This window comes from Calliphora vicina, chromosome 2 (assembly GCF_958450345.1).
Source record: "Calliphora vicina chromosome 2, idCalVici1.1, whole genome shotgun sequence".
Classification (NCBI taxonomy): Eukaryota; Metazoa; Arthropoda; class Insecta; order Diptera; family Calliphoridae; genus Calliphora; species Calliphora vicina.
The window spans coordinates 28,925,491-28,938,008 of NC_088781.1; the positions used below are offsets into that span (position 1 = coordinate 28,925,491).

General features: G+C 30.9%; 2 protein-coding genes across 2 annotated transcripts; one reads left to right on the forward strand and one right to left on the reverse strand.

Moving 5' to 3' along the window:
* Nucleotides 1-848: 848 nt before the first annotated feature.
* Rhau (RHAU helicase) lies at nucleotides 849-5,246 on the forward strand. Its single transcript, XM_065502689.1, has 9 exons — nucleotides 849-1,576; nucleotides 1,704-1,866; nucleotides 2,049-2,857; nucleotides 2,920-3,096; nucleotides 3,160-3,666; nucleotides 3,744-3,863; nucleotides 3,971-4,126; nucleotides 4,190-4,318; nucleotides 5,057-5,246. Exons 1-9 carry the CDS (start codon nucleotides 864-866, stop codon nucleotides 5,148-5,150), a joined length of 2,868 nt encoding a protein of 955 aa, XP_065358761.1. The 5' UTR covers nucleotides 849-863; the 3' UTR covers nucleotides 5,151-5,246.
* Ns4 (Nucleostemin 4) lies at nucleotides 4,915-7,587 on the reverse strand. The gene is made up of 6 exons (XM_065502690.1): nucleotides 7,389-7,587; nucleotides 6,889-7,232; nucleotides 6,679-6,825; nucleotides 6,428-6,617; nucleotides 5,490-6,368; nucleotides 4,915-5,420 (listed from the first exon to the last, which is right to left on the reverse strand). The coding sequence occupies exons 1-6, from the start codon at nucleotides 7,465-7,467 to the stop codon at nucleotides 5,281-5,283; spliced, it is 1,779 nt and encodes a 592-aa protein (XP_065358762.1). The 5' UTR covers nucleotides 7,468-7,587; the 3' UTR covers nucleotides 4,915-5,280.
* Between the last annotated feature and the right edge of the window lie 4,931 nt (nucleotides 7,588-12,518).

Genomic DNA, 12,518 nt, shown 5'->3' on the forward strand with positions numbered 1-12,518 from the left:
CCCAATAAAATCGTAATAAAGATTTTTAACATTTCAGGAAACACTATGATCGCAAATGAATTCGGGAAAGACATATATTATAAATTCCTTCTTAGATTTATTAATTATCAACGAAAGGACAAATTATAAGAACAAACAAGTTATACTTCAAAATAAAAAATTTAAATGTTTTTATGTAAACAAATTTTATTTTTATTATTTATTTTTTTTTTTTTTTGGAAAAAAAAAATTTTGGATTTGATTTTTTAAATACATATCTATTTTTTTATAAAATTTTTTAAATTTTAAAAAAGTTTTTTTTTGTAATATTTTTTTTAATACTTTTGGAAAAAAACTTTTGGTGAAAAAAAATTCGGGTTAAAACATATACGTCTTATATACGTCGTTGCAAAGGTCTTTGAAATATCTATCATTAGATATTGATATTGTCTATATTAATGACTTGGTAATCCGGATATAGTTCAAAAATAGTTTGTCTTGGTTTTTTTCTTAAATCTACGCAAATTATATTGTGGAAATTACAAACGGAATGACAAACATATATATACCATTCTCACGAAGGTGAAGGGTATACAAATCAGGATATACCACAAATAGCGTTATATTTAATTATTTGTTTAAACGATTCCAGGTAAACTTGGTGATATTTATGAATTCATTGTTCTATTAAGAAACTACTATCTTTTACACCCCTGTTTTTCACCACACTCTATTCCCTTTCTTATATTTTTGCACGATAAACACATGTTTTCTTCCTCCCTTTTAAACATTATTCATAACAAAATTGTAGTGTGCATTTTGTTTACAAACGAATGTGTTGGCAAATTTATTAATTATTTTACAATATTTGACATATTATTGAAATGAGTGAACATCGTAGAGGACGTGGTGGACGAGGAGGTAGAGGCGGTGGTGGTGGACGTCCACCACCCTGGTTAAAAGGTAAAGATATTGGTTTATTTTACCGCGATAGGCAGCGACAACGCAATACTGAGGAAGAAAGCAATGGTCGCATTAAACTTAACCCTTCTGTGGACATTCCATCCGGTGTACTGACGCAAGTGGAAAGTTGTTTGCATGAATTCGAAGGCGACCACGAAGATGAACGTGTTTGTGATGAATTTGCACAACATTTCCGTAGCTTGCTTAATGTCAATTTCGAGGAATTTCTTGAGAAATCAAAGAGTACGGTTAGAAACACACTCGATCACATTAATTTAGAGGCAAGCAATGAGCGTTTAAAATCAACTCTATTGGATAAAGAAGAGTCCTTTGAATATCGTAAACGTTTCGATATGCGTCGACGTTTGCCCGCCATGAAGCAGAAAGATGACATTTTAAAGGCCATAGAAGAAAATCAAATTGTTCTTGTAGTGGGTAGTACTGGATGCGGCAAGACTACACAAGTGCCTCAAATACTGCTAGATGAATTTACAAATCGAGGTCGTGGGGCTGAGTGTCGCATAGTGTGTACGCAACCTAGAAGAATATCGGCGATTTCAGTGGCAGAACGTGTGGCTTATGAGCGAGACGAGTCATTGGGTTCTTCAGTGGGATATCAGATACGTTTGGAAAAGTGAGTTTTTATAGTGGTATGAAATGCTTTAAAGTAATCGAGACAAATTACAACTAATTTAAAAATTAAATCAATTTTTTAAAGTATTATTAATTTATACATATAATTTTTAACTGTTACTTTTCAGTCGCTTGCCTCGAGATTATGGCTCAATTTTATATTGTACCACTGGCATCTTATTGCAAAAAATGCAAACAAATCCTTTAATGATTAGTATTAACATCATAGTATTGGATGAAATTCATGAACGTAGTGTGGAAACAGATCTTTTGATGGCTTTACTTAAAAAGGTAAAATAACAAATTTATAAAAGCAAATAAGTTATATAACCTTAACCAATGTATACTTTAACCCCCATTATCACAAATTTATAATTATGTTTTAACCCTAAGAGTTTTCGTACAGAAATTATTTTGACGGATAAGTTAATATATAACCAGACATTATTTTTTAAAACAAATAATATTTTCAGATTCTACCTCATCGCCCCGATCTTAAAGTGATACTAATGAGTGCCACCGTTTCGGAGGAAACATTCTGTGAATATTTCAACAATTGCTTTACACTACATATTGAGGGCACTCTATTTCCCGTTGAAGTTCTCTACCTTGAGGATATTTTGCAGGAAACCGGTTTTACTGGATTTCAAAAACCAGCACATGCTCAAAACTCTCATGGTCGCGGAGGACGTAAACGTGATGGTGGAGATGCTGAACGCAACAATCAATATTCTCAAATGATATCAACTTACTTGCCGTCATTACAAGGCAAATACAGTCGCCAAGTAGTCGATACTATACGACAATACAAAGATACTGAGGGTTGCGAGAATTTAATATTTTTGGAGCATTTAATTTTCCATATTTGTGAAACAAAGCCGCCGGGAGCAATTTTAGTATTTTTACCAGGTTTCGAAAGAATCTCCAAATTGACTACACAATTGCAAAAACCCTCATCAGCCAGGTATAGAGAATTGTCGCAAAAGATACAAGTATATCCGCTGCACTCAATGATGCCCACAGTAAATCAAAAGAACATATTTAAGCCAGCCCCCCAAGGCATGCGTAAAGTTATATTATCAACTATTTTGGCGGAGACCTCAGTAACAATAGATGATGTGGTTTATGTTATAAATACGGGTAAAACTAAAAACAAAGATTATGATGTGTCACAAAATCTGCAAACATTAGAGGAACAGTGGGTTAGTAAAGCCAATACGCAACAGCGTAAAGGTCGTGCTGGCAGAGTACAGCCGGGTATATGTTATAATTTATTTACCAGGTAAGATTAAAATTAAATCAAACATAGATTTTTATAATAAAGAATTTTCTATTTCTATATAGAATGCGCGAACGCCTTATGTTTGAAGTGCCTATACCGGAAATATTACGCAGTAAATTGGAATCTATTATTTTGAATTTAAAACTTTTGCACATATCCAATCCTTATGAATTTTTAAAGACTCTTATAAGTGTGCCACAGGAGAAAGCCATCAGTCATGGTTTAACTTTATTAAAACGGTTAGTTTTTTTGAAAATAATTTGTATAAAACTAAATTTTGTTTAATATTTTTTTTATTATAGCATTGAAGCCTTGGATGATAATGATAACTTGACTCCTTTGGGCTTGCATTTAGCACGCTTACCCATTGATCCCCAAATGGCTAAAATGATTTTAATGTCTGCCCTCTTTCGCTGTCTCGATCCTATAACATCGGCTGCAGCTGGTTTGTCTTACAAAAGTCCCTTCTATACGCCCATGGGTTTGGAAAAAAAGGTGGACGCCATTAAGCGTGAATTGTCGGACAATTCAAAAAGTGATCATTTATTAATACACAGTGTTATCGAGGGCTATCGTGATGCCAAAGACAATGATTGTAATATGAACTATTGCTATGAGAATTTTCTTAGCCACACCACTTTGACACAAATTGAAAATATGAAAAGACAATTTGCAGATTTATTGAAGAATTCAAGTTTTTTGGAAACTTCCAATTGTTGTGGCAAAAGTTCAAATGTTAATTCGTCGAATGTGCCCTTGTTGAGGGCCATTATTGCTGCCGGTCTTTATCCAAATATAGCATTTTTAAGGTAATTTTTTTACTTAATTTGTAATGCCTTTTGGGAAATCATGAACCTTGTACATATTTTATATTCCTATAATTTAGGCAAGTAAAACAAAGAGGTAATAGATGTCACGCTGTTCATAAAATGTCTACTCCTGAAGATAATCGTGTAAATTTCCATCCTTCCTCCATTAACAGTGGCCAAACTTCTTTTGATTCTAAGTAAGTTAAAGGGTTATTCTATATTTTGCTAATTATTGTCTTTGATTTGCTTTTTTTTTATTGTATTTTGTTAAAAAATCTATTATTTTCTTTATTTTTGCCTTTAGCTACTTTGTTTATTTGCAAAAACAAAAATCCAAAAGTGTGTATTTATTAGATGCCACCATGGTTTTTCCCATGGCTTTGTTAATATTTGGAGATGGTGTGAAAAAGGGCATAACTTCTGATAACCAACATTACATAAGTGTGGCGAATAAATATTTGTGGGTTTTTTTCTCTTGTTTTTTATGTTAATGTGTTAATATTTATTGAATTTTCTTTTAAAGCTTTAAATGTAATGAAAAATCCTCATTGTTTATATTGAGTTTGCGTGAAAAACTTGGTATATTGCTGCAGAAGAAGGCTTTGTATCCCTCGCCCATCGAAATCAACAGCAAGGATGAGAAGCTTATAAAGTAAGTGAATTAAACGAAAAACAAATAAGAGAGCTATATTCGGCTGTGCCGAATCTTATATATAATTCACCAAATTATACTTTAAAATACAAAATTTAAATATTTTCGGGTAAATAAAATTTAAATATTTTTTTTTCTAAATTGATTTTTATTTTTTTTAAATTTTTTTTTTAACTTTAAAAAAAAAAAAATTTAATTTATTTTACCCGAAAATATTTATGAAAAAGAAAATTCGGGTTCAAAAATATATTCCCCGATTTTTACCCATTGTAGGTCCAACTTACTATTATAGCCTTATATACATCGTTGCAATGGACTTTGAAATATCTATCATTATAGGCCATAAATCGAGGACTTCCCGGTTTGTTCCATATATCCGATTTTAAATAGCAACCGAGCCGGGAGAATTCAAGATATATTGATGTGTCAATCATGTTTGTAAGTTATTTGGGGCTACGGAAAGTTAATTTCAACATACAGACGGACAGACCGACATGGCTATATCGACTTCGCTATCTATAACGTTCTAGAATATATGTAGAAATGTAGGAATGACAAACCTTTTACCTTTTAAAATTATTTCCAAAACATATGTATTATTAATGCTTCATATTAGTGTTTGTTTATTTTCTAGCAATTTTATTGCTTATTTGTTTTAAAAATTTCTACTCCATTAGAAATGCATATAAAATACAAATTGTTTTATAACTCAATATTTGTTTGTTTCTTTGTTTTTAGGGCTATACAAATTTTGCTCTCTTTGGATGATGCAGGCGATCACATGGATCAGTTTCTATCCACAGATGATGAAGACGATGCTACAACACCTTGACAAAGATTTATATCCACTATCTAATTACAAATATTAAAAGAAGATTCTATAAAACATAATAAGAAATACTGGAATAAATGTGCATGTTGTGTTAAATGGTGTGTTTGTTGTGATCATGTTATTATTCGGTTCAATCATCTTCGAGTAAAGCAAATGTATTGCGTGATGTAGAAGGAGGTGGTGTCAAATCGCGTTCATTCAAATCATCATCATCTTCATCGGCATTGGTTTCATCATTGGAACTGCTTAAGCCATCTGTATCATAAGCACCTTAAAAGTAAAACAAAATGTATATAAATTATTTTGGTGATTTTATACAATAATTTAAGAGAAACCTACTTTCCGAATTAACCGATGAAGTATCTTCATTATCCAAATTAGTTTTATCCTCCTCATCATTGTCATCATCACTGGGTAAGTTTTGATATTTCTTCACCTCTTGTATGGCCTCGTGCTTTAGCCACATTTCAAGCTGTTCATTAAACTGCGGTGGATAGAATTGTAAAATCAATTGCAATTGACCTGCCACACAGGAACGCAACAAATGATTTGCTGCCCTATAACGATCAGGTCGTCCCGACTTGGCTACAATAAAGCCGCGTTTAAAAGCCCATGCATCTGTTATGGCCACGGGAGACCATTCATCAAAATCTTCGGGCAAATGAATTTTCAAAATTTTCGGCAAGTCCAAGTGCTCGGCTATCAGCTGTATAGAACGATAAGGCACTTGCAATTGTGAGATGGGAAAGCTACCCAACATTACTTGCAAGTATTTCGAAGTCGAAGATGGAAATACCAAACCGGGGCAATCACAGAGACGTACGACATTTGTAAGGAAAATTGTTTGAAAGTGTTTAGTGTGACCCGGCGTGCGGCTAACACTGACCACCTTACGACCTTTTAGGGCATTGATTAGAGATGATTTACCCACATTGGGAAAACCTATACAGCCCAAGGTTAAAATGCCTTTGTAATATTTTTCATGTTTTTGACCATCACCATCATGCGGCATGGTACTTTCTGCTTTATCTGTACACTTTTCCATGGTTTCGACTTCGTTATCGAGGCAAACATTATCGAGATTCATGTCTTCGAGAATCTTTTGCTCCCAACTTGTTAGATCCACCTCGGATTGGACAATTTTTTGGCATTCTTTGAAAATGCTGTGAACGCCTTCAATACTGCGTTTGTAATCTAAACGACGGCGTTGTTGGGTTCCTAAAACAAATAAAACAAGTCAATTATTTTCTCTTGAAGAATTTGCAAAATTTACTCACCTTTTTTAGCTTGTGCTGGATTTGAAGCAAATATAACCACTGGTAAACCAGGATATGTGGTTTTGAAATATTCACGCCAGGCCACTACTACTTCTGGGGCTACCAGGTCCACTTTGTTAAGTATTAAAATGGCATGTTTACCCAACTTATTAACAATATGATCGTACAAAGCGGGAGGAAACATTAGGGTCTAAAGCAACAAAAATTTAATAAATTATTTTTGGCCAACACAATTTCATTCAAATTCTTACCGAATAACGAACATCCACAATGATCAACAATATATCGGATAATTCCAAAACACGCCATAACTGGCGCCATGTTTCCAAATTTAATTCAAACAAAGATAAATCCTTATTTTCGGCTTTTTGTTTGTCTTGCAATTTTTCAACATATTCCTTTAAAAGATATTGTATATTAATTAAATAATTCTTTTGAAATTGTTTCTAACAAAGACTTACCCGAAAATACTTATTTTCATTGCGATCTAGAGTAACTTTATCCATACCATAACTCCAATCGGGACGTATGGGAAAATCATAGCCCTCATAAAAGCTGGCATCAATTTCCCTCTGCTTAAGTGTGGCCGGGTTGAAGGGCTTCAAGCCTTCTAACTTTAAACGTTCCAATTCCTTTTTCGACTCCTGATAGAAGCACAAATTGTAGCGATTAACATTTTTATTGCGTCCACCTGGACCACCGCTGGGCTGAGAGCGCATCATTAATTTACGTGCAATAAATTCATTATCTTCGGTAGTTTCACCGTCATCATTGTCATTGTGAGACCTTAAATATTTTTGTGAACCTGATGGCGTTTTTTTTGGTTTAGTGAAAAAATTAAAAGTAATTAACAACAAAAGAACCACTTAATGATGAGTGTTGCTATTTCTAGAACACATTAATTTACATTCACACCACCCATCTCGTCATTATTATGTTGAAACGAACAAAATTTATTTACCTTTTAATTGGCGTTTTTGCAATAATTGATCCTTCTTCTTTTTGCCACTGAAGGGCGTCTTGCGTCTGGTTTGTGGCATTTTTAGTAGATGAACTTTTCAAAGATTTTTTAAATTATTTGTATTTGTAATTTCTATTTATTTTCACTATTTGCAAATTGTGTTGCAATAATGTGGATCCGGCATAAATAAAAACGAAATTAAACAATAAATACAATTAAACAGCTGTGTGAAGTAGAGTTGTATAAAATAGTATTATCTGACAATAATAATTATAAAATACAACTCTGTGAACTGGTGGAAAGCAGAGACACGAACCAATGGCAATGAAAATACACTGCGTTATAATTAATAGTTATCACTGCAATTCTCTATTTCTTTAATTGTACAGTAAAATACAAACAAGGTTGGCTACCGTTACCGCTAAGCTACCGTTACACCTAAAATACCCTTACAGATCGATTACCGTTACCGCTATGCTATCGTTACCGAAATAACGGTAATTACCGTTGCGATATAATCGTAAATACCGTTACCTTTGCTTAAAATATAATTTTTTTTAAGATATGTTCAAAAATATTTATATTTTTGTGCAGAAATATACCATCATGACAACGATTGGCCACATTATGCAATACCAATAGATAATATAGAATAACGTTTGGAAAATTGTTTATTGTTTTTTTTTTGGTTTTCAAATTTATGTCGAGATTTAGCATGTGCTAAAAAACTAATTCGCCCGGCCAATACCAGGCTATTACGAGAAGAATTATTATGAGAAATCTTTTTGAGATATACCCCAGAGGTAAGAGTTTTTTCATAAATCAAAGTATTTTCAATATAGTTTTACCCCCATATGCATAAAAAAAATTTAAATTTATCAAAGGTTTATGAACAAAATTTCCATACAAAATTTGATTTATAAACATTTGATAAATTTAAAATTGTTTATGCTTTGGGGATTAGAATATAATTATACCCTTCACCTTCGTGAGAAGGGTATATATAAGTTTGTCATTCCGTTTGTAATTTCTACATTTTTCATTTCCGACCCTATTAAGTATATATATTCTGGATCCTTATAGATAGCGGAGTCGATTAAGCCATGTCCGTCTGTCCGTCTGTCTGTCTGTCTGTCTGTCTGTCCGTCTGTCTGTTGAAATCAATTTTCTGAAGACCCCAGATATCTTCGGGATCCAAATATTCAATAATTCTGTCAGACATGCTTTCGAGAATTTTGCTATTTAAAATCAGCAAAATTGGTCCACAAATGGCTGAGATATGAGGAAAAAACCAAGACAACCTCGATTTTTGACCTATTTTTGACCTATATCTGGATTACTAAGACATTAATTTAGACAATATGGATATCTTATGATATATATTTAAAAGACATTTGCAACGACGTATATAAGACCATAGTAATATGGACCTACAATGGGTCACAATCAGAAAAAAAAAATTTAACCCGAATTTTTTTTTCACAAAAAAATTTAAAAAAAAAAAATTTAAATTTAAAATAACAATCGAAAAAAATTTTTTTCCAAAAAATGAAAAAAACAACTGGAAAAAAAATAAATTTTGTTTACCTAAAAATATTTAAAATTTTGAAGTATAATTTGGTGAAGGGTATATAAGATTCGGCACAGCCGAATATAGCACTCTTACTTGTTTTTTTTTAAGATAAGTTCAAAAATATTTATATTTTTGTGCAGAAATATACCATCATGACAACGATTGGCAACATTATGCAATACCTGTTTAAAACTATTTATAATGAAGTGTTTGGAAAGTCTTGCCTCACCCGCCTCATAGTCCAGATCTTGCCCCGTCCGACTACGATTTGTTTCGAGCGATGTGGAACGCTCTCTCTGGGAGACGCTTCACCTTAGATCAGAGTATCCAAAATTGGCTTAATTCCTTCTTGGCCTCAAAAGATGAGCAGTTATTTTGGCTCGGAATTTTTAACGGGTATTCCATTCCAATCGATAGTGGAATTATTGTAGTATTTTGCTTTTTCATAAAGAGTAAAACGAAAATTTTTGGAATAAAACCACTCGATCGAATTCAATTTTGTTTAATATTATTGGGTTTTCTTCAAGTTTTAATTAACATCTTTACTTAATTTTTGATTTAATAAGCAAAACATTGCCAATTAAAATTAAAAAATAAAATATTTATTTTTTTGCGAATTAACAGAATTAATTGGTATATAACGAAGGTAGAACAAGATCTAATGGAAATTGAAGCTATTCTGATACAAATGGTGACAGGTTTGTATATAACCAAAATTAGAAATCGAGTCAGTTTTATCTCTTTATATTAAATTTTTATTAGATTTTTTTATTTGTATCCAATTACATTTTCTAGACTTTTAACGAAATCATTTAAAAACCAAAGACATTTTTTAGATTAGACAAAATCTACATTCTTAAAATTGAATAATTTGTTCTAGGCGGGAATTCCCGGGATCCCGGGAAATTTAAAAATTAATCCCGATTTACCGGGAAATAAAAAAGTGCGGGAAAAGAAAAACTCTACTCGGAATCCATATGTTGCCAGAAAGATTGGGAAAATGTCATAGCTAACCATGGCCAATACTTTGAATAAATTTATATTGTACAAATGTTTCATTTGTTTAAATGTTCTGATTTCTCTGATTCACTGAGAAACTTAAAATCAGTTGATATCCAACTCAAGATATTGGGGGTGTTTGGCTAATTTCCAAAAAAGAATCTTGTTGTACTCGATAAAACGTATCAGAAAACTAATATCACTTCCCATATATTTCTACCTTATTATTATACCCTTCACCTTCGTGAGAAAGGTATATATAAGTTTGTCATTCCGTTTGTAATTTCTACATTTTTCATTTCCGACCCTATACAGTATATGTGTGTCTGTTGAAATCAATTTTCTGAAGACCCCAGATATATTCGGGATCCAAATCTTCAATAATTCTGTCAGACATGCTTTCGAGAAGTTTGCTATTTAAAAACAGCAAAATCGGTCCATAAATAACGGAGATATGAGCAAAAAACCGGGACAACATCGATTTTTTACCCATTTTTGATCTATATCTGGATTACTAAGTCATTAATATAGACAATATGGATATCTAATGATAGATATTTCAAAGTCCATTGCAACGATGTAGATAAGGCTATAGTAAGTTGGACCTACAATGGGTCAAAATCGGGAAAAATATTTTTTTACCCGAATTTTTTTTTCATCCAAAAAATTTTTTTGTCATACATTTTTTTTCCAAAAAAAAAATTTAAAAAATTTGGAAAAAACTTTTTTTTAAAAAAAATTAAAAAACAATTTAAAAAAAAAAAAATTGGAAAAACAATTTAAAAAAAAATTAAATTTTGTTTACCTAAAAATATTAAAAAAAAATTATTTTAAAGTATAATTTGGTGAAGGGTATATAAGATTCGGCACAGCCGAATATAGCTCTCTTACTTGTTTTTTATATGACTGTGTAATTCAGGGGTGCCCACAAGTTCCTTATGGAAGAGTAAACACCAATACATTTAAAGAAAAGCTACTTTTTATTCAATATTTGTTGTTGCTAAAACCAATTCATACAAAGAAAAAAAACTCACTTTCAACACACACATTTTTAAAATATTATACGATAAACAAAAACAAAATCTACATGGATGATCGCAGTCGTCAATGTTTACCAGCAAAGCATACGAAAGTGTTGTTGCTTTCAACATGCGTGTATTCAGTGAAGAACGACAAAAAAAAAATAATAAGACAAAGTTGTTTGTGTATTTTGTATTGCTAGTGCTGAGTGCTCTAGTGAGTATACAAAACACACAGCCTATAGCTAAGAGCAATTACAAAAACAAAAGAGTACCAAGAGTATAGGGCTTGGGCATGACTGGTGTAATTAGTAACATGCACTTGATATGAGTAAGCCGGTCCATTTTTGTGTCTCCCATTCCAAATTCTTTAAAATAAAACCATTTTATTTATATTTCATAAAATTTTACATATTTATTTTTCACTAAATATTTGTTTTTATTTTTTTAAATTTTTTCTTGTTTTATTTATAATTAAATTTTCTTTGTTAAATTAACTATGTAGAAATTGTTCTTAAACTTTTCGTTTTACTTGGGGGTTCTTTGGTAAAAAAGTGTGACAGTTAGAAAGAAGAGTGTGGGAGGTTAGGGGAGACAGAAGAGTAAATAAACAAATGCTCAATTTTATATGTGTGAGTATGTGTACAATACAAAACAATTGTATTGTTGTTGCTGTTGTTCTTTTTTGTGTGTGTATTTTCGTTTTTATTGTTGATTTGAAGTGTTGTTGTACGTTATAAAGTTTTTTGCTTTTTAAATATTCAAAATTATAATCATTTACTAAATTTGTTTATTATAAACATACAATAATAATACTGGTATGAATTCTTCATTTTATTTTTATTTATTTAGTATATTTCGTTTCATATTTACGAGTAGATTTCTGGTTTTTGTTTTTACTTAGTTTCCTTTTTCAATATTTTCGTTTTGAGTATATAAATTAACTAAATTTATGACTAACTGTTTTCATTTTTATTTATTTGCTTTTGCACTAAAATATGCAATTGTTGTTCATTATTTGTTTTTTTTTTGTAATATCTCTTATAATTTAATTCATACACTTTGTTTAATACATTTATTTAGTTTAGTTTTTGTTTTCTTCATTTCATTAACTATAATTTTACAGATATTTAATATCTTAATGATAAGATTTTATGTTTTTTTTTATTTTTTAATTTCTTTTTATCATATACTTTAGGTTTGTGTATTTTATTTAACTACTTATTTGAAATATTGATTATACAATTAAAATACAATTTTAAACTAGTTTCAGTTATGTAATTAGCCTAAATTATAGTTAGTTGTTTTATAGTAATACTATTTAATATAAACAAAATCGTTTTCTTTTTCCTTAGATCAATATTTAAACTTTAGAAGTTTTTTGGTTTTTTTTATAACAGAAATTTAGTTAAGAAATAATATACAATGTTCTTAAGAACTTTTTTTTATTATTTATTTTACAAGAGTTGTTTATTCTTTTTTTCTAAGTTTAGTATAGATACATACATATATTGAAAATAAAAATAAAAAATAGTCTAA

What these genes read in the sequence shown, in the direction of transcription:
- Rhau (XM_065502689.1), top strand. Translation starts at nt 864, where the DNA reads ATGAGTGAACATCGTAGAGGACGTGGTGGACGAGGAGGTAGAGGCGGT. An exon ending in CCAAATATAGCATTTTTAAG is followed by an intron (nt 3,667 to 3,743) that starts GTAATTTTTTTA and finishes CCTATAATTTAG; the next exon opens with GCAAGTAAAACAAAGAGGTA. An exon ending in AAGGATGAGAAGCTTATAAA is followed by an intron (nt 4,319 to 5,056) that starts GTAAGTGAATTA and finishes CTTTGTTTTTAG; the next exon opens with GGCTATACAAATTTTGCTCT.
- Ns4 (XM_065502690.1), bottom strand. Translation starts at nt 7,467, where the DNA reads ATGCCACAAACCAGACGCAAGACGCCCTTCAGTGGCAAAAAGAAGAAG. An exon ending in TCCAGCACAAGCTAAAAAAG is followed by an intron (nt 6,369 to 6,427) that starts GTGAGTAAATTT and finishes TATTTGTTTTAG; the next exon opens with GAACCCAACAACGCCGTCGT. An exon ending in TTCATCGGTTAATTCGGAAA is followed by an intron (nt 5,421 to 5,489) that starts GTAGGTTTCTCT and finishes TTTACTTTTAAG; the next exon opens with GTGCTTATGATACAGATGGC.